General features: G+C 47.8%; 1 protein-coding gene across 1 annotated transcript; it reads left to right on the top strand.

Annotated features, from left to right (window-relative positions):
* Positions 1-696: 696 nt before the first annotated feature.
* LOC134396067 (zinc finger protein RFP-like) lies at positions 697-22,368 on the top strand. The gene is made up of 7 exons (XM_063122419.1): positions 697-1,174; positions 1,803-1,898; positions 4,977-5,207; positions 9,417-9,439; positions 9,963-10,078; positions 16,629-16,661; positions 21,812-22,368. Exons 1-7 carry the CDS (start codon positions 749-751, stop codon positions 22,327-22,329), a joined length of 1,443 nt encoding a protein of 480 aa, XP_062978489.1. The 5' UTR covers positions 697-748; the 3' UTR covers positions 22,330-22,368.
* Positions 22,369-26,442: the final 4,074 nt, after the last annotated feature.

Genomic DNA, 26,442 nt, shown 5'->3' with positions numbered 1-26,442 from the left:
CCTGTCCAGGATCTCTGTGAGGAAGCCACTTGTCCCATCTGCCTGGATCATTTCAGGGATCCAGTGACAGTTACAGAGTGTGGGCACAATTTCTGCCCAGCCTGCCTGAGCAAGTATCTGGGGGAGAAGGACACAGAGGCCTCCTGCCCCCAGTGTAAAGGAACCTCCCAGAAGGAAAACCTCAAGCCAAATAGGGAGCTTGGTAACTTTGTCGAAATTGCCAAGAAATTCAGAGATCAGGGGGCCAAGGGGGCAGAGGAGAAGGGGGGAGTCTGTGAGAAACACCAGGAGCCCCTGAAGCTCTTCTGCAAAGATCATGAAACCATTTTGCACAATACAGACAATGGCCTGGAACGGGTATCAGAATGCAGTTTCTTCAGATGTTTCGTGGCTTATGGCATCCCTGCCTCGGAGCGATGTGTGACTGGTGAGTTTGGTTGATATCCCTTGTTTCAAAGTGGCCATTTTGGGCCATCCCATTCTGTTCTCTGGGAGTTATGGAGTTAATACTAATATAATATTGTAATGGTTTTAGTCCTAAATATTGTTTTGAAGTATTGCTACCTCATGCCACTATTTTTGGTGTGGTGCTATTTCTTAATATAAAGCGGTTGTTCTGTTTCAGCTTTTATGTCGGTCTCTTTGTTTCTTACATGCTGATGATAGTGAGTCATTTACAAGCAAGCAAACGCCCACTTCCTGAAAGCCGGGAAAGTGAAACTAATTCTGTCTGCAGTGTGTGGAAGGCATGGCTGCTGCTGGGAGTCCCGTCCAGGATCTCTGTGAAGAAGCCACTTGTTCCATCTGCCTGGAGTATTTCAGGGATCCAGTAATGGTTACAGAGTGTGGCCACAATTTCTGTCGAGCCTGCCTGAATCAGTGCTGGGGGGAGAAGGACACAGAGGCCTCCTGCCCCGAGTGTAGAGGAACCTTCCAGAAGGAAAACCTCAAGCCAAATAGGCAGCTGGCTAAGATTACTGAAATTGCCAAGAAATTCGGAGATCAGGGGGCCAAGGGGGCAGAGGAGAAGGGGGGAGTCTGTGAGAAACACCAGGAGCCCCTGAAGCTCTTCTGCAAAGACCATGAAACCCCCATCTGTGTGGTGTGTGACAGATCCAAGGAGCACAAAGAACATGAGGTGGTTCCTCTAGAGGAGGCTTCCCAGGAGTACAAGGTAGGAAAACTTTGTGGACCTTGGTGGGGAGGGGGAAGAACTCTGGGTTCTTCGTGGGAAGTTCTCTGAAAAGTCCCTGCAATAAGAAAATACTGGGACTAAACTATTTCTTTGTTATGTTCCTCTAGCATGGATGCAGTGAACATGCACGTTCTTTGTTCTGTAAATAGCAGCCAGGGGAAGCCTGAAAAGGTTCGGGAGGGTGGAGGGTGGGGGCTCTCTCCACACCGGGGGAGCAGGGGCAAGATGCTGCAGCTGCTCCTCTCACACCTTTCTTTCTCTCTCTCTCTCTCTCTCTCTCTCTCTCTGTCTGTTTGTCTCTCTCTCTCTTTGCTCCAGCAGCAAGCTGGGTGGGTTTGTGTGTTCCGCAGTGTTTACTGTGTCGGCCAAAGGTGGTGGTGGTGGTGGTGGAGGTGTGACCCCCAGCCCCAATCCCCATCTCAGTGCATGTGGAACTCAGACTCCCGGTGGATGGAGGGACTTGTTCTTTAGGCTTTAATGGTATGAAAAAGTCAGCTGAGAACCTCCCCACTCCCCAGTACAAAGACGGGTGTCAGAGAACAGGAATATTGTTCACTTCCTCTTTCTGTCTCTCTAAACCAAACATGAACTTTTGTTCTTCCTTCAGGATCTGATCCGTCGTCGCCTGGAGATTCTCAGGGAAGAGAGAGAAAGAATTCTGGCATATAAGGCAGAAACAGAAAAGGAGAATAAAGAACTTCTTGTAAGTGTCAGTTTTACTAGGGGTCTGTCCATATGATATCGTTTATTTATTTGTTTATTTCTTTCTTAAATGATTGGTATCCTGCCCTATATCACCGAGATCTAAGGGCGGCATACAGATAAAAACAGAACAATGTAGACAGTACAGAATATAAACAACGAGAAACATATTAAATCGCCTACAAATTAAGATGAGTAGAAATTTTTAACAAGCACTAGAAACAATTGAAAACAATTAAAACTATGTGCAACCATGGAGAATATAGCCTTCAAAGGCTTTGAGAAAAAGCCATGTTTTAACCTGGGGCTTTTCCATTCGGCTGTTTACACCTCCGTAAATGCACATCTTTCCATTTTCAGACAGATGACGCAGCCACAAATACGAAGCCATCCAGAGGCAAACCCTGGAAACTCCGCTCCCCAAAAGTAGGGCATTTTACCCAACCTTTCTGGTAGTGGAGCCAGCTACGTGGCAATAAACAGGGGGGGGGGAGATTAAAATGGAGGGGGGAGAGAGGAGAGGAGAGCAACAGTGCCGTTCCTTCCCCCTTTTTATAATTTTATAATTTAAATATAGAGAGCTGTGCATTAACAAATTTTCAGAGGACCTCTGCATATTGTGCCTTCTAAGTTAAAAAAAGGAGGGACAGCCACGTTCCTTTCCTTCCCCCCCACCCCCTCCCGGGGATGAATGGCCCCTTTCTTTCCTCCTTCCCCCCATTTTTTTAAAAAAGTTTTTTCAGAGGCGCCGGGGAGGAAAATTCGCACTTGTCTCCCTTCCCGTAAAGATACCGGGAAGGAAGGCAAATGCAGGTACAAGGCGCCACTCAGCGCCAAAGCACTTCCGTATAGCCAGGGGCCTGGCGCTGAAATGAAGCCAGCATTGTCACCAGTCGGGTCTCCAAGGGGAAGGCAGTTCACAACGGGCAGGGTGCCACAATAGAGAAAGCCCTCTCCCCTGTCCCATTATAACGTATGTCTCCCTTTGGTGGGACACAGATGAGGGCTCCTCCAGCAGATCTCAGGCGGGCAGATATATAGGCAGAGGCGCTCCCTCAAGTTTCGAGGTCCCAAGCTGTTTAGGGTTTTAAATGTCATTGCCAACACCTTGAATTCCGACCCAAAGCATTCAGGCAGCCAATGCAATTCCTTTTAGACGGGTATTATATGGTCTCTGTGAGATGTACCCGTCTTCAGTCTAGCTGCTGCATTTTGCATTAGCTGCAACTTCTGAGTCGTCTTCAGGGGCAGCCCCATGCAGAGTGCATTGCAGTAGTCTAATCGGGACGTTACCAGTGCGTGCACTACTGTGGCTAGGTTATCCCTGTCCAGGAAAGGCCATAGCTGGCGGATCAACCAAAGCTGACCCAAGTATTGTGGGCCACGAAGTCCACCCGAGCCTCCAGTGACAAGGATGGATCTAGGAGTACTCCCAAGCTACACACCTGCTCCTTCGGAGGGAGGACAACCCCATCCAGAACAGGTCACTTACCCAATTCCCGGACTCGGGAACCACCAATCCACAGAGCTTCCGTCTTATCAGGATTCAGCTTCCGTCAATTGGCCCTCATCCAGCCCATTACAGCCTCCAGGCGCTGGTCCAGCACCTTCACAGCTCCAGCTGTCTCCGATGACAAGGAGAAGTAGAGCTGAGCATCACCAGCATACAGATGGCACCAAACCCCCAATGACCTCCCCCAGTGGCTTCATAGAGATGCTGAACAGCATGGGGGATGGAATAGAGGCCTGTGGCTTCATATCCATGGGGTAGAACAGGAATCCCTCAATACCACTTTCTGCAATTGGCCCTGCAAGTGGGAGCGGAACCACTGGAACACGGAGCCTCCTACTCCCATCTCACATAGCCAATCCAGCAGGATACCATGATCAATGGTGTCAAAAGCTGCTGAGGCGTCCAGTTAGATCAACAGGGCAGCACTTCCCCTGTCTTTCACCCGGAGTAGGTCAGAGCAGCCAAGGCTGTTTCAGTGCTGTGCCCTGGCCTGAAACCAGACTGAAATGGGTCTAGATGATCAGTTTCCCCCAGAAACGCCTGAAGCTGTCCAACCACCACACGCTCAAGCACTTGGTCTTTGCCCCAGGGTGGCTCCAAATCTATGCTGTGTTGGTTAGATGACGCAGCGGCTGATTCGGGGCAAATAGGCGGAGATGCGCAGCTGAACATTCAGGGACTTACCCTGACTGTTCCTCCCTGAGCGAGGTCTTCTGCTCTCTGACCTTGCTCCGTGGCTGATCCGGGGTGCGGTCCTGGCAGATGGCGACTGGCAATTGGTCACCGGAAGCCAGGAAGAGGGCCGAAGGGGGCGGCTCCAGTACCTGGATGATTGCTGGAACCCCCCTGCTCCCTCCTTGGCATGGAGATTAGCAAGTCCAAACCCACAGGAAGGAAACCACAGGGCTTGGGGGGAATGCGGCCCCAATGAGGTCCTATCAAGGCAGCCCCTAGGAAGGGAACAAGGGCTTCAGCCAATATGAGTCAAAATGTGACGTAAACTGCAGAGGAATTCAAAGCCCCCAGGTAGCCTGGCTCTGCAGAACAGCTCTTGCCTGGAATGGCCAAACCTCCCAGAACGGTGGCTAATGAAAGGCCAGGCTGAGAGTGGGCCCTGGTAGCTCTTCTCGATCCTCCCAGAGTGCAGGACACGGAATAACGGGCTCAAGTTAAAGGAAGCCAGATTCCAGCTGGACATCAGGAAAAACTTCCTGACTGTTAGAGCAGTACGACAATGGAATCAGTTACCTAGGGAGGTTGTGGGCTCTCCCACACTAGAGGCCTTCAAGAGGCAGCTGGACAACCATCTGTCAGGGATGCTTTAGGGTGGATTCCTGCATTGAGCAGGGGATTGGACTTGATGGCCTTGTAGGCCCCTTCCAACTCTGCTATTCTATGATTCTATGATCTTATAGGAATCTTTTTCTCTCTGAACATGGATTTAAGATCTCTGAAAACTTAAAATAACTTCCCTATAAAATTCCTTTAAGCCTCTTGATGCTGTGAAGCTTGGTCCTATTTCTGACTCTGGCTCCCCTTTCTCCCCTTTCCATCCACTTCTTGCAGAAGGAAACCAAAGCAGAGAGGGAAAAGGCAGTGGCTCAGTTCAGACAACTACGGCAGCTTCTGGAGGAACAAGAGAAGCTTCTGCTGACCCTGATAGAAGGCTTAGAGGAGGAGATTGCCAGGAGAAGGGACGAGCACCAGGCCAAACTCTCTGAAGAACTCTCCTCTCTTGAAAGCCTCATCCAGGAGTTGGAGGAGAAGGGTCAGCAGCCAGCGAGTGAACTCCTGCAGGTAAGACGGTGGCAGGAACAGCCCAGGAACTTCCTCCCAAGGGTAAAGTGGACTTCAAGACCTTCCTGCCTCCATCATCTAAAGATGGAAAAGGCCCAAGGCAGGCACTGCAGGCCCCTTAGACACTTGGCAACCGTAAGGTGATACCTTTAAGAGAATTCTTGCCAAAGCAAAGTTGGGAAAATTATAACCCCGATCACCTGCTGCTTTTGACATGGAAAGGAAGGCTTCATTCCTGCCTGGGAAAGCACAGGGAGAAGTCTGCCATTGGTAAGGCCAGGCCAGGGGCTCAAAATAGACCTGTGTACATTAGGGGCATGCAGAGTGGGTATTCTCTGCCCCAAAATTTAGGACGGAGCTACATTGAGGCGGTTCTCCACCCCAATTTCCAGAGTGGGTCCCTCTCTCCGCACCACAAGAGAGTTTGGTGAAAAACCGCTCCGTTGTTGGGTAACTGCTACATGGGAAGTAACAGACATGCTTACACCTCACTCAGTTGTAAAGATAAACACATGAAAATTGGCACTGTGGCAGCTTTTAAAGAGGACTTTAGGCTGGCCAAGTTTGGATCAGATCCCTGCATGCAGTGATTTATAGCGAATTTTTAAAATCTGAACTCAAATGTCCTCTCAGGCACCTCTCCTGCCTTGATCTGTATGCCGAGAGAGAGGGAAACAAAGCAGCAGGAGAAAAGCGCTTCGTGTGATAATAAATGAGTAAATATAAATGCATAAACGCCACAACAGCAGCACAGAGAGGACAGCAGGCTTGGCTTCGTCCTTTTTCTTCTGCTGCCCCTTACGCCTGGAACGCTCTTCCAGAACACTTGAGAACTACCAACTCAATCACAGCTTTTAAAACTCAGCTAAAAACTTTTCTTTTCCCTATAGCCTTCAAATATTGAGTTTGTTCTGACTCTATACTGTTAGCTTCACCCTACCCGGTGCCTGTTTACACTTCCCTGTGCCTGTTTGCATTCTCCTTCCCTCTTTATTGTTTACTACAACTTATTAGATTGTAAGCCTATGCGGCAGGGTCTTGCTATTTACTGTGTTATCTGTACAGCACCATGTACATTGATGGTGCTATATAAATAAATAAATAAATAAATAATAATAATAATAATAATAATAATAATAATAATAATAATAGGAGGAGGCGGAGGCGGAGGAGGCACCACACACACACACACCCATACACACACTCACTGTCTGTCGGGCACATTGGAGCAAGTCGAGTCAAGGCAACAACAGCTTCCCCGTAGGAGGCTACGTGGCTTGGAGGAGGAGGAAGAGGACGAGGAGGAGGAGGAGGAGCACCCCCTGCACCAGAAGCCCAGCCAGCCAATAGGAGTAATAGTTTAATGGAAATAAAGAGCCTGCCTGGCTCAGGTGTAGAAGCTTTCTCCCTCCCAATGCCAGTCTGGCTGCTCAGGTTCTCACCTTGCCACAAGCGGAGATCCGTTGCAACCTCCCTCTTTTAAACAGAGACATTTTTCCTTCCCCTGCTGAGACTCAGGAGTTTCAATGCACCCCAAATTCAGCTTCAGGAATGGGTCCCAGAGGCCCCCCTGAAATTCTACCCTGTTTCAGGAGGTTCTTGGACCAATAGTGGCCTCCTTGCCTGCACCCTCAGGAGAGGGATGACCAGCTGGCCTGGAATTAGAAACTTCTCCATTCTCCTGGTGCTCATAGCAAGAATGAAGGGGACAGCGCCCTCTAGTGGAGGTTTTGAAGTGCAACTTTGGCTGCACATGGTGGGAAGTCTTGAGATGTAGTTGAAGAATCGGGATATCCAGGGGTTTTCTTTTAACGGAATAAATGGGGGAAGGTGCAGGAGACATCGTCGGAAAGACCCCAAACTTCCGTGAGAGGCCAGTCAGGAGCATGCTATAAATCACTTATTTAGAGAAGCCCCATGTCTCACTGCCCTGTTCTAAGAGAAACCCACCCCTTGGAACCTTCCTCCCCCACCCCCAATCTGGGAGGTTCACTCTAAACTCCTCCCACCCCCAGCACTGTTAAATACTCCTAATTGCATAACAGATTGTTTTGATTTTGCACGCTTATGGAGAATGCCCTAGCATCGAATTTCTCCAATGAATGAGTGTATCCCTGAGGCCCGATGAACTGCATCCAAGAGTAATGAAGGAGCTAGCAGAAGAACTCTCAGAACCTTTGTCTATTATCTTTGGAAAATCATGGAAGACGGGTGAGGTGCCGGATGACTGGAGGAGGGCTAACGTTGTCCCTATCTTCAAAAAGGGCAAAAAGGAGGAACCTGGGAACTACAGACCAGTCAGTCTGACATCCATCCCTGGGAAAATTCTGGAGAAGATTATAAAGAAGTCAATCTGTAAACACCTTGAAATCAATGTGGTGATCACTAGAAGCCAACATGGATTTGTCAAGAACAAGTCCTGTCAGACAAATTTGATCTCATTTTTTGATAAGGTAACCTCCCTTGTGGACTGTGGGAATGCTGTGGACGTCATATATCTTGACTTCAGCAAAGCTTTTGACAAAGTACCACATGACATTCTGATTAACAAACTAGCTAAAAGTGGGCTAGATGGAACAACTATTAGGTGGATCCACAGTTGGCTACAGAATCGGACTCAAAGAGTACTTATCAATGGAACCGTCTCAAACTGGGGAGAGGCAACGAGTGGGGTGCCGCAGGGCTCAGTCCTGGGCCCAGTGCTCTTCAACATTTTTATTAATGATTTGGACGAGGAGGTGCAGGGAACGCTGATCAAATTTGCAGATGACACAAAATTGGGTGGGATAGCTAATACCCTGGAAGACAGAAACAAACTTCAAAGTGATCTTGATAGGCTGGAGTGCTGGGCTGAAAACAACAGAATGAAATTTAATAGGGATAAATGCCAAGTTCTACATTTAGGGAATAGAAACCAAATGCACAGTTACAAGATGGGGGACACTTGGCTCAGCAATACTACAAATGAGAAAGATCTTGGAATTGTTGTAGATCACAAGCTGAATATGAGCCAACAGTGCAATATGGCTGCAAGAAAGGCCAATGCTATTTTGGGCTGCATTAATAGAAGTATAGCTTCCAAATCACGGGAGGTACTGGTTCCTCTCTATTCGGCCCTGGTTAGGCCTCATCTAGAATATTGTGTCCAGTTCTGGGCAACACAATTCAAGAAGGACGCAGACAAGCTGAAGCGTGTTTAGAGGAGGGCAACCAGGATGATCAGCGGTCTGGAAACAAAGCCCTATGAAGAGAGACTGAAAGAACTGGGCATGTTTAGCCTGGAGAAGAGAAGATTGAGGGGAGACATGATAGCACTCTTCAAATACTTAAAAGGTTGTCACACAGAGGAGGGCCAGGATCTCTTCTCGATCCTCCCAGAGTGCAGGACACGGAATAACGGGCTCAAGTTAAAGGAAGCCAGATTCCGGCTGGACATCAGGAAAAACCTCCTAACTGTTAGAGCAGTGCGACGGTGGAATCAGTTCCCTAGGGAGGTTGTGGGCTCTCCCACACTAGAGGCCTTCAAGAGGCAGCTGGACAAGCATCTGTCAGGGATGCTTTAGGGTGGATTCCTGCATTGAGCAGGGGGTTGGACTCGATGGCCTTGTAGCCCCCTTCCAACTCTGCTATTCTATGATTCTATGATTCTATGATATTCTTGTGGGTTTGTGGAAATTCCCATTATTTGAAGAAGCCAGGGCTTGAAGCACTGTCACTGCTGGCATTCCTCTTTTTTGTCAAGGGAAATGCTCCCATCTTGGAGTACTTTCTTGTCCTAAAAGAGAGACTCTAAACTGTCAGTGACTCTGCACAGGGAAATAGGCCAACATGGTTGGCTGTGACCCAAAAGTGGGTCACAAGATCAGTCCAGATGGGTCACTGCAAAGGTGGTGCCACCCTGCTGGGCAATTTTGAAAGTGGGGCCCATGTTGCAGGTTGGGGTCCATCATGGTTCTTGGATCTGGACCTGTGGAAGACCACTGCCTTAAAATGCAGATCAGTGTCTGTCTCTTGTGAAAGCCTGAGTGTTTGACCAAGGCCTCTTGAACCCCCATTGTAGGATGTTTTATCTATTCCTCATAGTCCTTGAGTGGGGGGGGGGGGTGCTATGTGGAAGCATCAGCACTTGAGCATGAGAAGGACCAGGGTACCATAGATGGGTGACTGGCAGGCACTGAGTTCCCTCTTCTCCCTCTCCTTTCTTTGCAGGACGTGAGAAACACCTTGCAGAGGTAAGTGGATCCCACTCATTTCCATGATTGTGGGAAGGGTCTGGATCGCATGGGAAGCACATGGCTCCCTCCATGCTCCTGGGTAGAGGACATTGGTCTCCAACATCTCATGGACTCCAACATCTCAGTGATTAAAACAGGGACCAGCACTCCTTTTCTTCCTTCCCTCCATCACACATGGTTGAAGGCTCCTCTCTGCCTACAAAACATCTCACCCCAAAACACACATACAAAAACTCCACAGACCAAACCTTCTCCCAAAACAACATCGCAGGCAACCCCTGCAGCACAGGCAAAACACAGACCACAAACCCTAACTAGACACAAACACAAGCATCCCATCCGCCCCGCTCACCCCCCTCCCCCAGCCATGCTCACTGGTGTGGCTCCCAAAGGGTTCTGTATGGGCCAGTGTGGCTGATGCTCCCTCCCTCAACAAAAGTTGCCCGTTCTCTGTTCTGAGCTTTCTGCAATTTCTGTTTGGATTGAATGGATGTGGGTTACCTTTTTCCCTCGCCACCAGGAGTGAGAAGGAGACATTTGAGAATCCAGCAGCTTTCCCTCCAGAGCTGAAGCAGAAGATCTGGGACTTCCATGAAATAAATCCCTTTCTGGAGAGAGTCGTGAAACAATTCCAAGGTAAGGAAGCAGGGCTGCAGGGATGCAGTGCTGGGCATTAATTTATTTTATTTTGTTGGTGCTACAAATGGTGGCAACAGCAGTAAACAGCAGGCTTCCATTTGGGCAGCCTGGCCACCATTTCCTTTTCCTCCAGGAATACCCAGAGTGCATTTTGTTGCCCATCTGCCCAGACTGGAGAAGGTTTCTTGAAGGTTCTCCAATTCTGCTTTGGGTTTTCACCATCCAGAATAATGTAGTGTGTCAACCTCCCTGTTTACTCTTGACTCCATATCCCTCACTCATCATCATCATCATCATCAGTTTATTGTGCTAGCCGAAGGCCATGACAAATACATCCACAGAAAAGCATACAACTAAAAAAGTACACAACAGTTTAAAATAGCCAAGAGAACCATGCAGACAAGCTTGAATTTACTGTGACTAAAGCTCTCATTTCGCTCAGCACTTTGAGTCTCCGTGGCAGTTTATAGCAATTTTATCTAGTTCTCTCTTCCTAATCGTTTTCGCTGCCAGTGCAAACAGGGCCACTTTATGAGTGACATAACTGTTGGTATCGCTAAGGAGGAAGAGAACTGTTTCTGCTTGGGCATTCATGCCTCCATATTATTATTATTATTATTATTATTATTTATTTATTTATTTATTTATTTATATAGCACCATCAATGTACATGGTGCTGTACAGAGTAAAACAATAAAATAGCAAAACCCTGCCGCATAGGCTTACATTCTAATAAAATCATAATAAAACAATAAGGAGGGGAAGAGAATGCACCAAACAGGCACAGGGTAGAGTAAAACTAACAGTATAAAAGTCAGATCAAAATCAAGTTTTAAAAGCTTTAGAAAAAAGAAAAGATTTTAGCTGAGCTTTAAAAGCTGCGATTGAACTTGTAGTTCTCAAGTGTTCTGGAAGAGCGTTCCAGGCGTAAGGGGCAGCAGACGAAAATGGACGAAGCCGAGCAAGGGAAGTAGAGGCCCTTGGGCAGGCGAGAAACATGGCATCAGAGGAGCGAAGAGCACGAGCGGGGCAATAGTGTGAGATGAGAGAGGAGAGATAGGAAGGAGCTAGACCGTGAAAAGCTTTGAAGGTTAACAGGAGAAGTTTGTATTGGATTCTGAAGTGAATTGGAAGCCAATGAAGAGATTTCAGAAGCGGGGTAACATGGTCAGAGCGGCGAGCCAAGAAGATGATCTTTGCGGCAGAGTGGTGAACAGAAACCAGCGGACTGATGTGAGAAGAAGGAAGGCCAGAGAGAAGAAGGTTGCAGTAGTCCAACCGGGAAATAACCAGCGCATGAACAAGCGTCTTGGCAGAAGAGACAGACAAAAATGATCGAATCCTGGCAATATTATACAGGAAAAAACGACAAGATTTAGCTACTGCCTCAATATGAGGAATAAAGGAGAGCGAGGAGTCAAATATAAAGCCAAGGCTACGAGCTTCCTTGACCGGAGTGAGCGTAACATCATTGACAGTAAGAGAGAATGAGATGAGGAGAAGGTTTAGGAGGAAAAACAAGCAATTCAGTCTTTGCCATATTAAGTTTCAAACGACGATGAAACAGCCAAGCTGAGATATCTGAAAGACATGCTGAGATACGATCGTGAACATCAGGAGAAAGTTCCGGAGATGACAGATATAGTTGTGTATCATCGGCGTACAGATGATATTGGAGGCCATGAGATTGAATAAGCTTGCCCAAGGGCAACATGTATAAGGAAAACAACAACGGGCCAAGCACCGAGCCTTGCGGAACCCCTACTGAAAGGGGAAAAGAGGAAGACGAGCTGCCATTAGCCAACACGCTGGAAGAGCTACCCGCTAGATAGGAGGCAAACCAGTTATAGACAGAGCCACAAAATCCAAGGTCATGAAGGGAATCTAAGAGAAGATCTTGATCAACCGTGTCAAAGGCTGCAGTTAGATCAAGGAGAATAAGAACGGAATAATGGCCTTTAGACTTGGCACTAAGGAGATCATTGGTGATCTTAGTAAGGGCTGTTTCGGTGGAATGCAAAGGACGGAATCCAGATTGAAAAGGATCCAGAGCAGAGTTACTAGAAAGAAAGTCAAGACAACGAGAGTAGACCGCACGCTCCAGGATCTTTGAAACAAACGGCAACAAAGAGACAGGTCGGTAGTTAGACAGAGATAGCCTATCAAGAGTAGGTTTCTTGAGAATGGGAGAGACTGTAGCATGTTTAAAAGCAGAAGGAAATGAACCAGAGGACAGAGAAAGATTAATAATATGAAGCAAGGAAGGGAGGATAGCAGGAATAAGATTAATAAAGACGCGAGAAGGAGTCAGAAGCAGTTTCAGGAGTCTCTCTCTTGGGTCCCTATACAAAGGGCAAGTTAACATATAGTGTGTTATGTCTTCCACTTGTTGTTGACCACAGATACATAATCTCGATTCAAATGGTACCTTGGGGTAGCGTCCATCCAGCACTGCAGCTGGCATCACTTGAAGCCTCAATTCAATGAAAGCATTTCTCAGGGGCAGTGGCCTCAATTTGGACAGATAACATGCTCTATAGTGTTCTCTCTTTAGAAGAGGGAACCACCAAGAGAATTTAGAATTTTTAATAAGTTGCAGGTCCCTCCTGGAATCTACCCCAAAACACCAATCCCTTAGTTGCTTCTTATCCATGCTTAGAGCAAACTTCAATTCAGGGAGATGATAACTATACAAGAGCTTTTGGAATATTACTGTCCAAAGACAATTGTTATCCATTTCTAGAAAACACTTGGTAGGAAGACGCTCATTTTGCAAGATGGCGATTCGTTTAAAATATTTTAGCTGCGCACTCTCAATTCTTGCCCTAACTGAAGGACTACCAGCTTCTGTGCGCAAAAAAGCTGCAGGGGTACCAGATGGACGAGAGAAAAGTTTTCGAAGGAAGTTGTTCTGCACAATCTCCAAGGCTTTGGTTGTGGTGTTGTCAGACCCCCAGATTTCAGACCCATAAAGCAGCTGCGTTATTACTTTGGTGTTAAAGATTTTTAGGGCAGGTTCGATCAACTGTCCCCCTTTATTATAATAAAACTTCATTAGAGCCCCTATAGTTTTTTGTGCTTTCAATTTGGCTGCCTCCCTGTGCCCTTTCCAGGAGAGGGACTCACTAAAGAGAATACCCAGATATCTAAATGAGCGAACCTGGTCAATGACCTGTTGGTCCAAAGTCCATTTGTGTGTAGGTCTGCGGCTGCCGAAGACCATTATCTTTGTCTTAGTATAGTTTATTGCCAGGTTTTCAGATTTGCAATAAGAGCTGAGAGTACCTAAAAGCTTTTTCAGGCCCAAACGCGCGAGAGAGATTAGTGCTATGTCATCTGCGTACATTAAAGTAAAGACTTTCTGTTCATGATTACTGGGGAAGGGGAGTTTACTTGGGCTAACTGTGACACTAGGTTGTTAACATAGATGTTAAAGAGGGAAGGGGCCAGGAGACATCCTTGTTTAACTCCCCGGGTTGTTTTAAAGGATTCTGTTAGAAAGCCATTTAGGCCAACTCTAACCTCATTTCAGTGTTACTATATAGCTCTTTTATCAGCATCAATAGTCTACGGTCAATATTGGTGTTTTGTAGTTTTTCCCATAATCTACTTCTATTTATTGAATCAAAGGCGGCTGAAAAATCAATAAAGGCGAAATATAGATGACTCTTGATATTCTTGGTATATTTCCTGATGATGTAATTCAGAGTAAAACATTGATCGATGGTGCTATATCCGCTTCTGAAACCAGCTTGTTCTTCATGTATAAATTGGTTTGTTTCTAGCCAATCAAGTAATTTTTGAAGTAAGTGTCTTGCATATAACTTTGAGGAGACGTCCAGCAAACTGATCGGCTGATAGTTTTTTGGATCATTCCTGTCTCCTTTCTTATAAATTGCGGAGATGATTCTCACTTTCCATCCGGGGGGCATTTGTCCGGTGTTATTAATCCTGGTAAACAGAGCAGCAAGGATTGGTATCCACCATTCTGAGTGTTCTTTATAAAGCTCCAGAGGTGAGAGATCTTCCCCAGGAGCCTTCTTAAGTTGCAAACGTGAGACAAGAGTCTTTATTTCCCTGCTAGTGACCAGTTGCCATTCAGTTGGGTTAGATAGTTCTTGATGTGCCCCTGGCTCACCCAGTTGCCAGGGTTGGGCATCAAATATATTAGAAAAATACTTGACCCAAGTTGGTGCAGAGATAGATACGTCCAGTGTTGACCTTATCTCATTTGAGCCCCGAGAAACTAGGTCCCAAAATTTGCCTTCATTCCGCTCTGAAATTGCCTGTTCTAGTTTCTGCCATTGAGTTTTAGTGTATTTTTCTTTCTTGTTTTTAAGCAGTTTTTTATAATCCGACCTACATTTTATAAGGCTTCCTAAGGCTTCTTCAGGTGGTTTGTTGCGGAATTCCCTTATTTCCCTAGACAGGTTTTTCTTAGCCGCCTCACATTGGGCGTCAAACCAGCCAGTGTAGGCTGCCGGTTGGCTTTTATTTGCCAGTGCTACCAGAAAAGCCCTAATATCCCTCACTCATGAATCTAAACTGCAGGAAAGAGATAAGGAATGAGTTCCCTTTGGGGGCCCCACTGCTTCTCTCGATTGGGAATTTTGTCCACTGATTCCTCTCCTTCCATGCTGCTTACCCCTGACACCATCTTCTTTATTCACAGATTCAATAGCCGTGGTCTCCCTTCACCCTTCGGGGTCCCCATCACTGATCTCCACTGTGAGAACTGTCCATTTAGCCCTCCCTTTCCTTTTTTAAAATCAAGGCTGCAGAGCTATTTTGGGGTGGGGCCCAGATTGCCCTCCACCTCACACACTACGGGGCAGGTGATGGGACCCCATTCCTTTCCCCCCACTGATGCTGGAAGGAGGTCTGCAAAGGTGCCTCCTCCCCTGACAGAGAAAGAGGTCCAGCCCCCTCCGCATCCATCCCTCTGATCTGATGTGATGCGGCCTGGGTGCTGGGAATCCCCTGGACAGGGAAGGTCAGTCCTGCCACTCATTCCCATCGTCCCCATTATCTCTGCTCTCATCCATGCTCCTGTCTCTGTTCCGAGATTGGAGATAGCCATGGGGATGAGAAGGGGTGCACATTGGGACTGCTCCATCTGTGAGAAATAATAATAATAATAATAATAATAATAATAATAATAATAATAATAATTTTATTTATTTGTTACCCGCCTCTCCCTTTGGATCGAGGCGGGGTACGACACAAATGCAAACACCATAAAATACATGTAATTAAAACATTCTAAACTAATACATCATTAAAAGCAGCACATTATTAAAAGGCATCTTAAAATTCAACTGCGTAGGCCTGCCGGAAGAGATCAGTCTTTAGAGCTTTCTTAAAATCCGGAAGACTGAAGTTGACGAATCTCTCCTGGCAGGTCATTCCATTAGCTGCGAGCGGCAGAGGAAAAGGTCCTCTGGGTACTAGTTGTCAGCCTTGTTTTCGTTGTCTGGAGTAAATCCTTCCCAGAGGACCTGAGTGTGCGGGGCGGATTGTATGGGAGGAGGCGATCCCGCAGGTAGCCTGGACCCAAACCATGTAGGGCTTTAAAGGTGATAACCAACACTTTATACTTCGCCTGGAAACTAATTGGCAGCCAGTGAAGAGATTTTAAAACTGGTGTAATGTGGTCACTCAGTCTAGCCCAGGTGAGTGCCATTGCTCAGGCTGCCGCACATGCCCACTACTATCCCTGATCAGAGACAGCTGTGTGTGTGGGAGCCCTCCAAGGGGATTCCTCCAGAGGGTGGGGCTTGGAGACTAAGCTCATTCCCCTGGAGGAAGACCAAGAGGCTGTGCAGGCCAGATTGTGGTGCCCCATAGGTCGGATTAGGACTAAACCCCTGGTTTAAATGGCTACGAATTCATGAGTATTGAATGACAATGAAGCAAACACAGGAACAGGGGAAGGAATTTTTATAAAATCTTAATGGAGCTTCAGGTATATAAGATTTACAAGGCTAAATTGTAGCCCATGAGGGCTGTTCTAGCCATAGGAAGGGGAATTAAATACAACCTCTATGAGAAGCCTTCTGCTTCTCATTTTCTATGTTCTACAGAGAGTTTTGTTTTTTTATTATTTCGGTTGCAGTCCTAGATGTGCTTCATTGAGGTTAAGCTGCACTGAACATGATGGGACTTACTGGGCCAGTTTGCATGACTCCAGGGTGGCTAATCAGCCCCGGTGGCTTGGGCTTGTTGAGTGCTGGCCTGGTTTGCATAGTTATTCTGGCTGGGCAAAGGCTTCTCATGTCGTCTGAATCTAGGGAGGGTGGCTTGTTGGGGTGGTTAAGAAGCCACTCCAGACCCATAGCCTGTGGTGCGGTTGTGGGTTGACTTGGTAACCTTCCCCACGAGCCTCCCCCACTGGCTTCAGATGGAACGAAACACTGAGAAACACGCATAGAATTGTACTGTTATTTGGAATCAGTTTAAAGTCATGAAGAGGATCTCCCTTTTACCAGATTGGTTTCTACTTGATTCATAATGGGCCTCTTAAAGTTTCTATCATTTCCTTCCCCAGATGCGCTGCTAACTCGACTACCTCTGATGAAAGGTACATTTCCAGTTTATATATTTATTACATTTCTGTACCATCCAATAGCAGAAGCTCCATGGCGGTTCACAAAACCAATGTGAACCAAATGCGCTGGAGAGATATGGACTGGTCCGATATTTCACTGGCTTCATTTCACTGTGCTTAAACCGTTCTGTCCCCCACTCTTCGGAACTATAAACAGGTTAATTATGAGTAATCAGCAACTCTGTAGTGATGTTGGGTTCTCCATATCAACAAAGCAGACACAGACAGGGGGGTGGAGCTATGGGTTCCTCCCCTCCATACTTCCCCCTTGCATTCAAGCGCACTTTTGCAAAACGTGCCCATGTATAGAGGTGACTGCGCCTAGGGAGGGCTCCATGCAATCAGGACATGTGAGAAAGCAAAGTTCCCAGTCGTGTGGAGCTCTGGCCATCCATGCACACTAGAGCAGGCAGAGGTATCTCACTGAGGAACATTCAAAGAGACAGGATGGTCTGACCAGCATTGGGCCTCGTCATTGGTATTTTAAAACGTTAGAATTTATTGATAAACATACAGGCTGAACATAGGTAGAGGCACAGCTTGGACGCTCCAGTAGACAGTTCTGAAGTTCACAGATCACCGGAGAGACTCCTCCAGACCCCTCCAAATTTTTACTTTTCCTGTCAACATATCACTGCGGTTATTAATAAGTCAAAGGCTGTAGCGAATGATATGCTTATAAAAGAGGGATTCCAGGACGAACCTGTCTGACAGATGTTCAGCATTATACTATATAGCTTTATACTTAATTAACCAAAACAAAAAATGACAAAACATTTTAGAAGAGTTGAAAAACTGTGAAGGGGGTATTGGAGAAGGAAATACGCGGATGAAGTTATTGGCACTAGCCCACAGGTGCCCGTCACAGTAGACTTTCCCCTGAGGGAAGAGCCTCTGGCACCGTCAAAGTCATATCTCTGTGAAAGACTTCAACATGCATCTGAACTGCAAATATGCACAGAATGGCTTGATGCTTTCAAGAAAAACATACAAATTTGAAATATCGGGGAGACAAGGAAACCTATTACTAGGGCTGGGTGTTTATTTATTACTTTGGTATTTGATTCCCTCAAAAATCCGCAGTGTCACTGCTGCATGAGGAAAACAATCAATTCAGACGTCAGAAGGGCCTTCAGGTTATCTGGCCAGAAAAACCACAACGCCGGCGGCCATTCTGTTTGTCAAGCCGAGCCTGGGTCTTGCATTCCCGATCCGCCCAGAGCTCTGCCCATCACTGACCCACAAAGACACAACATTGTTACCTTGGGGCAAAGGGAGAAGTCGCAGTAAATGGACACATTCAGAAAAACACAGTTTCCGGGTGAAAAGCCCAATGGGGCTGTGAGTTGGCAGCTGTGTCACATAAACCGCACAGCACTACTGCGCAGTCACCATGGGGTGAATAGGATGTATAGATACCCCCTGGTCTCATCTCGGAGATATGCCTGATTTTGCAGGGTGCATTTCAGGGCAAACCCCCAAATGACACAAAATAAATGTTTGGAGGGAGGGGGCTCTTTAAGAAGCTCATTCCACCACTGGGGTGCCACAGCAGAAAAGGCCCTTTTCATGGTAGCCACCTGCCTCATTTATTTTGGCTGTAGCTCCCAGAGAAGGACCATTGAAGATGATCTCAGGGTCTGGGCAGGTCCATACAGGAGGAGACAGTCCTTCAGATAACCTGATCCCAAGCCTTTTAGGGCTTTGAAGGTCAATACCAGCACTTTGACATGGACTGACATCCAGGGCAGCTGGAATGATCACGTTTGTAGACGAAGGTTGGAGTCAATCCAACCTTCCTGCAAGGTAGGCCCCCGGACCAAACGTCCTCTCTTCTCCGGCCACCCCTCGCCCTAGCCCTCTTCCTAACCGGGACGAGCCAGAGATTCCTAGAATAAAAACACGCACACTCAGCTAAGGGCCAAAACAAGTTGAATACCATTCAGCTAAAACTAACACGTAAGGTTTTGGCCGGAGGTAGTAGCAGCAAAGGCGGGAGGGGAAGAGAAGAGGAAGGGAAGGAGAGGGGATCAAAGGAAAGACGACAAAGGGGCAATTTGCAAGGAGCCAGGGCTCCATCTACAACCTTCAAACACACAACCCACCGCCAGCCATAAAAGCGGCCAGCCTTGTCTCAGGGAATCCAGACACTTCAAGAATAAACGAAAGACCCTAGCTTACTCCGAGCAGCCCGTCCATGCTTAACCTGGGTGTTCTTCCACCAATTCAGAACAGAAGAGGATCATCCCAAACAGGATGCCCTTTTTATCTCCTTTTGGACTTTAGGGCCCCAGGACCTCCCTGGCTCCTAACAACCCTCCCCCCGTAGCGAGGGCTTCACCCTCCTTCGCCCAACTGAACCCAATGATCCTAACGACCAGGGAGATAACCTGCAGGTGAGAGGCCCAACCTGACCTTGGAGTCTCGGCGCCAAGAGCTCCACACTCCCACCCACACTCCATATACCGTCATAGCTACATAACACATACCAGAACAGATACAGAAGAAAGAATAATACAATGAAAGAGCCAGTACAGCCAGCAATGCCCCATGTCCTTCACAACGTTGGCCAGCCCCTGTTAACAATCCCGCTGCCTTGTATTGGACCAGTTGAATTTTCCACACCATTTTCAAAGGCAGCCCCACGTATAATACATTGCAGTAATCTAGACAATAGGTGGTCAGAGCATGGAGAACTGTAGCTAGGCTATCTCTGCGCAGATAAGGGCGTTGTTGGGTTATCAGCCTAAAATGATAAAAGGTGAGTTCAGCTGTGGCTCAAGTTACAGTTCTGGGTCTGAGAGCACCCCCAAACTACAAACCAATCATTTAGGGGGTGTGGGACCCCCTCCAGAACAAGTTGAACATCACTAAGCTGGGCAGATGACCCACCCAGTAATAGTATCTCCATCTTGTCTGGATTGAGTCTTTTTTGTTGGCCCTCATTAGGGATGGCGCAAACGTCCGCTTGGATCCCTGAGGGCAGCTCTGTGTGAGGACAGATCTGTGCCCAAGTGCTTGGGCATGAATTGACCTGGCCTTACTCCATCATGTCCTTTCCCTGCCTGCTGCTGCCATGAATGCAGTGGGGGAAATGCACAATTTCCCCAGCCTTGGGAAAATCCCATGTTCCCCGCTCCCACACACATACGAATGGGCTCCTTAAAGGCCCTATTAACGCTTGCATTGAAGGCCCCATTGGCGGGTCTTAACACATGATTCCCCAAGGCTTAACACACGATTTCCCCCTCCGCACTAATGGTGGACGCAATCAGTGTGGAGTGGGGAAAGGGTGGGTGGTCGCCCAGCAGTCCCAGGGCCTTGCAAGACTCCCTCCCCTTGCCCGAATCTTGGGCGCAGGCCTCAGCCCCGTCAGGGGAGCACCTGCAGGGTTGATGCTGACCCCTAGCCTTTCTCCAGGCCATTACTATGCCCCTGCACTGATTCAGAACAGCCACTGCCTCTCCAGGATTTGATGAAAAACACAATATATTTATTGATTTATTGATTTAAAACATTTATATCCCGCCCTATATCATTAAGATCTCAGAGCGGCGTACAGATAAAAACATACAGTATAAAACAATAAATATACACAGTTAAAAACAAATTAAACCATGATCCAAGTTAAAACAATATATAATTTAAAAGCCATAAAAGCAGTTAAAAGAGTTAAAACAATGTGTCAGTGAGTTTAACCATCAAAGGCTTTGTTAAAAAGCCATGTTTTTATTTGGCGTCGAAATGAAATCAATGTTGGCGCCAATGGGGCCTCCAAGGGGAGGGCATTCCACAGCCGGGGTGCCACCCCAGAGAAAGCCCTGTCCCGTGTCCCATCATAGCGTATATGTTGCATTGGTGGGATGCGGAGAAGGGCTCCTCCAAAAGATCTGAGGTCTCAGGCAAGCATATATAAGGAGAGGCGCTCTCTCAAATATCGAGGTCCCAAGCCGGTTAGAGCTTTAACCGTCATTACCAGCACCTTGAATTCCGACCGGAAGCGTAGAGGCAGCCAGTGCAGTTCCTTGAAGACCGGTGTTATGTGGTCTCTATAAGATGCACCCTTCCTCCAATATATGTACCTCTAAGGTTTCATTTCGGAATCAGGTCTGTCTCCCCTAATTCCCAAGAATTAGCGCAAGTGCAGTCTTTATGCCACAAAAGTCTCATATTAGCATTGTATAAAACGAAATGGGCCACCCAAAACACTGGCAAAAGAAAGGGCTCCTTTGCATGTTTGTATCTTGCACCCAAGGTGGAGCCTCCAACTGCTGCAAAAGCGAACAAGATACTAGATTTTCATAGTTCTATTGACAACCCAGTTATCTGTTGCCAAGAGGGAGGGCAGAACCAGCTGGGTGCTCTCTGCTCAGAAGAACGGAGACTCCTCCTTCCCCCTGGAAGTCTCAGTTGGCCCATTCAGAGGCAGCATCAAGGGGTGGTGGTGAATTCTCTGCTCTCCTGCCTCCCTCCACCCCCCCTCACCCAGCACACACACACACCCACACACACACACACACACACACACACCTGGGGTGGGGGGTGGGGCGGGGCTCCCAGCACTGCCACTGAGAAGGCATCCTGGAGCTTTTCCGTCTGTTTCTTCTTAAGAGAAGAAGCTCAGGAGGGACAGGAGGGGAAGACAACATGGAATTCCTGGAATGAGGCAGGGCCAGGCTGCAATAAAACCCTGATCTGGAAGCAGCAAAGAGTTGAATGTTTTGAGAGTGGGGTTTTTTTCTTACTTGTAAAATGTGGGAGGAGCCCCTTAGCTGGGAGGGGCAAATTGGGCATGGAATGGGAGGGGCTGTGGGGGCTTCCCAGGGAAATGGAGGGGAATACAGGGGAGGGGGAGTTTGGCCACTCAGGGTGGACCGGAAGGACAGAGGGAGGGAAAGGGAGGAGAGGTCTGGGGAAAGTGGTTTGGGGGAGCTTTCATGTTGGTTCTGCTGTGAGCATTGGAGGTATTCATGGTCCTGTTATCATACTGAGTTGTTTTCACATTCCCTGATTTTAGAGGAAATCGATGATCCCTGTGGGGTGTTAACACTTAAGGCCTCCACCATTGTCCCAGAGGATTCTGCTGACCTTCTCTTTTCCTCCTCTCTCTCCATCCCCAACAGCAAACGTCACTCTGGATCCAGACACAGCTCATCCCAGCCTCATCCTGTCTGAGGACCATAAAAGCGTGAGATTGAGAGACAAGCGGCAAGATCTGCCCCACAATCCTGAGAGATTTGACACATATGCTTTTGTCCTGGGACGTGAGGGATTCACGTCAGGCAGACATTTCTGGGAAGTCAGTGGGGGAAGTGAGGGATACTGGGCTGTGGGGGTCGCCAGAGAGTCTGTGAGGAGAAAAGGCCCGATTGGACTTGATCCTAAGGAAGGGATCTGGGTTGTGAGGTATTGTGGAGGTGTATATAGGGCTTTCGACCCCCCTCATTACCCTCCTCTGTCCCTGAGTGGGGATCTGAAGAAGATCCGGGTGTCTCTGAACTGTGCTGGGGGACGGGTGTCCTTTTACGATGCTGACAGGGGGCTCCTCCTCTACGCCTTCTCTGGAGCCTCCTTTGCAGGAGAGACAATTATGCCCTTCTTTTATGTAGAGGGGAAAGCCCACCTCAGCATCTCCCGTTAAGGCAGCTCAGAGCCTTCCTCGCTCACCCTCCTCTGCAGACCAGACTGGTTGGTCTACTCTAAGCATCAAACCTCCCTTTGTCAAGGGCTCCTTTTCCCCTTCTGCAAAGACCCCCTGAGAGGCCTCCAGTCACAGACACCAGAACTCCATGGGCTAAAATGGTGCCTGATTTCCTCCCTCCCTTTTCCCGGACTTCTCTCATCTCTCACTTCTTAAAGAGACGGAAGCACATGAATAATCCAGACCAACATTTTTTTTTAACTGCATTACTGCATTGCTTCCATGGCTACAAAAATTCTCTCTCTCTCTCTCTCTCTCTCTCTCTCTCTCTCTTTGCACAAACACACACACACACACACGGGTGCATTGTAGCTTGTCAGAGATCCTGATGTGACATTCTTGCCAAAGTCTCCATATCCCAAAAGGCCTCTCATTCTGCTGTTTCATGAAGACAAATGCAACTTCCATGTGATTTCCATTGAGAATGGCCTGTCGGTGGGCTTGGATTCAGCAAGTCCAGGGAAATTGCTGTTATAGAGAGCTAATATGTCCACCTTAGTTATTTTCATTAAATAAAATAAGTTACAGCCTTGGGAACAAGGGTTATCTCATCATGCTTAGGGTGACCATATTTCGGGAACCAAAAAGGAAGACAACATGGCCGCTCTATGGGGCCTGTTCTGCCGTCTCCCAGGCTGCAGCTCCTCCTTCAGCCTTCTTTCCTTGCTGCAACACAGCAGAATTATCACAGTTTTTTTTTTACTTTCTAAGGGTTTTTTCTTTTAACAGTTCCTGTCCTTTTGTAAGCATTGCATATTTTAGATTATCCCTTTTTTATCTTTATAAAAATAAAGAAAAGTTATATATACCTCAAAAATGTATCCAGCTACCTTTTAACAGCTTACAGATTTATTTTATTAATATCCATCTAGTGCCTATAGTTCTACAGTATTTTAAGTGCAAAGAGGTCAGTAATGTTGCCTCAGAGTCAAGTTGTGTTCCACTGATTTTAGCCAAGCGCAGCTAACATCAAAGTGGAAACTGAAAAAGAAGCATCCTTTAAAGCTCCCTGAAGGAAGATCACTTTTGTACTTTGTGCCCAAATGACCTGCAGAACCTTAGAAACAGCTGACAGACACTCTCCTCTTGCCACCCGAGCTCACTGCAGACAGTACATTATACACAACAACAGCAACCCCTGAGGCCACCAGTGACAGACGGTGAAGCAATGTGGTGACCTTGAAGCAACTAAAAAAGTCACAGTAAAACAACACCACATATAAGCGCAGTTTCGGGGGGAAAGCCTCATGGGGCTGCAAGTGGGTGGCTGCATCATATAAACACTGCAGCGCCACTGTGCAGCCGTGACGTGGTAAATAAGGCGTCTAGAGACCCCCAGTGTCAGGAAGGCTAAAGCTCAGAATGAGCTGAGGCGGGTGAGGGATGGTAATCGCAACAAGAAGGGCTTCTTCAGATCTGTTAACACTAAAAAGAGGACAAAAGGAATAGTAAACCAGCTGCGCAACGAAGATGACAAGATGCTGGTAGAAGAGACAGAACGGCTCAACTCCTATTTTGGCTCAGTCTTCTCCCCAAAGAGGATCTGTGACCCATCTGATATCTGTGGCAAACAGGCTGAAGTGCAGTTTGAAGTTGTCAGAGAGATGTGCTGAATAGGGCTGTGCTCCTCTTCACTTCAGTTTGGAGAAGCGATAGCGGAGCGGCCTGATTTGCCTCCAACAAAGGCGGAGACGAATGGGGTCAGGGGTGGCCTACGGATGCAGGACAGTGGGGGGGAAGGGAGACTCACCTGACGGTGGTGCCGCCACAGTTCGTGCAGCGATGGCGATGGAGCCAGGTAAAGGGGCAGGGGGCTTACCTGCCTCTGTCACGGGCTTGAACTGAGGGGCAGGCCTCAAAGTGCAGGCTACTTCTGCTTTGAGGCCTTGCCAAAAGTTTAAGCCTGCGATGGACGATGGTAAGGGCGTGGGGGGAGTTTTGCTTACATTGCTCTGCTGTCGCCGCAGTCCGTACAGCGGCAGCGGAGGAGCCAGGTAAGGGGACGGGGGGGAGTGGAGCTTACCTGCCTCCGTCACGGGCTTGAACTGAGGGCCTGGCCTCAAAGTGGAAGCAGGCTGCTTCCGCTTTGAGGCCTGGCCCTCAGTTCAAGCCTGCAACGGAGGATGGTAAGGGAGTGGGGGGAGTTTTGCTTACGTGGCTCCGCTGCCCCCGCAGTCCATACAGCAGAGGCAGTGGAGCCAGGTTAGGGGACGGGGGAGAGGGGGGCTTACCTGTGTCTGTCGGGGGGTTCAATTGTAGCTCCAGCTTGAAGCCAGAAGAGAAGGCTGCGGCCTCTTCCAGCTTTAAGCCAGGGCGTCAATTGAAGCCCGCGACGGAAACAGGTAAGGGGGGGTTGGCTTACCTGGCGCCAGCGATGTCCATGCGGTGACAGCGGCGGACCACATAAGGGGGTAGCAGGCTTACCTACCTCCATCACAGTCGTGGTGGGCTTCAACTGAGGCCCCAGCTTGAAGCTGGAGGAGGCCGCGGCCTTCTCTTCCAGTTTCAACCAGGGCCTCAATTGAAGCCTGTGACGGACCACGACGGACGCAGGTAAGGGGACGGGGGCGTTGGCTTACCTGACACAGTGACGGCAGCAGAGCCGGATCTCGCTCCCCGGAGCAGGGGACAGGCAGATCGGCCTGAACCGGTTCGGGCCTGATCCAGATGTTCCGGAACGGCCCACGAAGCGGTTCGGGGGGTCCGTGCAAAGCCTTAGTTCTGAGTATCTCTCAGCACCTTAAATGAGTTCAAGTTCCCAGGTCCAGGTGAACTGCACCTCACAGTGTAGAAGGAGCTACGAGATGGGCTCCAGGAACTTCAATTCCTTAATTTTGAGAAGTGCTGGAGAACAGGTGAACTACCGGAGGACTGGAGAAGGGCGAATGGGATTCCTATTATCAAAAAAAAAAAAAAAAAAGCAGATCTGGGGAATTACAGACCAGTTTGACATCAATACTTGAGATTCTAGAGCAGGTAATAAAGTGTTCAATCTGTGGGCATCTTGGGGTGATCAGAGGTAGTTGAAATAAGCCATAATTTACCACTGTGATGGGCAAACCAGGTCAAAATATACAAATTATATGTCCCCCGCTCAAAATCAGGCCCATTCTTTTAAAATTATTTTATGTTTATCAAAAGACTGATCCTCTGCTTAACTTCATTTTTTACATGCCGATGATTTTCTGGTGAGTCATTTACAAGCAAGCAAACGCCCACTTCCTGAAAGCCAAGAAAGGAAACTAATTCTGTCTGCCGTGTACGAAAGCCATGGCTGGTGCTTGGAGTCCTGTCCAGGATCTCTGTGAAGAAGTCAGTTGTTCCATCTGCCTGGATTATTTCAGGGATCCAGTGACAGTTACAGAGTGTGGGCACAATTTCTGCCAAGCCTGCCTGAGCAAGCATCTGGGGGAGAAGGACACAGAGGCCTCCTGCCCTGAGTGTAAAGGAACCTTCCAGAAGGGGAACCTCAAGCCAAATAGGCAGCTGGGTAACTTTGTCGAAATTGCCAAGAAATTCAGAGATCAGGGGGCCAAGGGGGCAGAGGAGAAGGGGAGACTCTGTGAGAAACACCAGGAGCCCCTGAAGCTCTTCTGAAAAGACCATGAAACCATTTTGCACAATAGACAATGGCCTGGAACGGGTATCAGAATGCAGTTTCTTCAGATGTTTCGTGGCTTATGGCATCCCTGCCTCGGAGCTATGTGTGACTGGTGAGTTTGGTTGATATCCCTTGTTTCGAAGTGGCCATTTCGGGCCATCCCATTCTGTTCCAGATGTCGTTCTGGGAGTTATGGGGTTAATACTAATATAATATTGTGATGGTTTTAGTCCTAAATATTGTTTTGAAGTATTGCTACTCATGCCACTATTTTTGGCGTGGCGCTATTTCTTAATTTAAAGCGGTTGTTTTGGCCTGTTCTGTTTCAGCTTTTATGTCGCTCTCTTTGTTTCTTACATGCTGATGATAGTGAGTCATTTACAAGCAAGCAAACGCCCACTTCCTGAAAGCCGGGAAAGTGAAACTAATTCTGTCTGCAGTGTGTGGAAGGC

Source organism: Elgaria multicarinata, chromosome 3 (genome assembly GCF_023053635.1).
Source record: "Elgaria multicarinata webbii isolate HBS135686 ecotype San Diego chromosome 3, rElgMul1.1.pri, whole genome shotgun sequence".
Taxonomy (NCBI): domain Eukaryota; kingdom Metazoa; phylum Chordata; class Lepidosauria; order Squamata; family Anguidae; genus Elgaria; species Elgaria multicarinata.
Note: the sequence above shows the minus strand (reverse complement) of the source record. Positions and strands in the feature narration are given on the sequence as shown.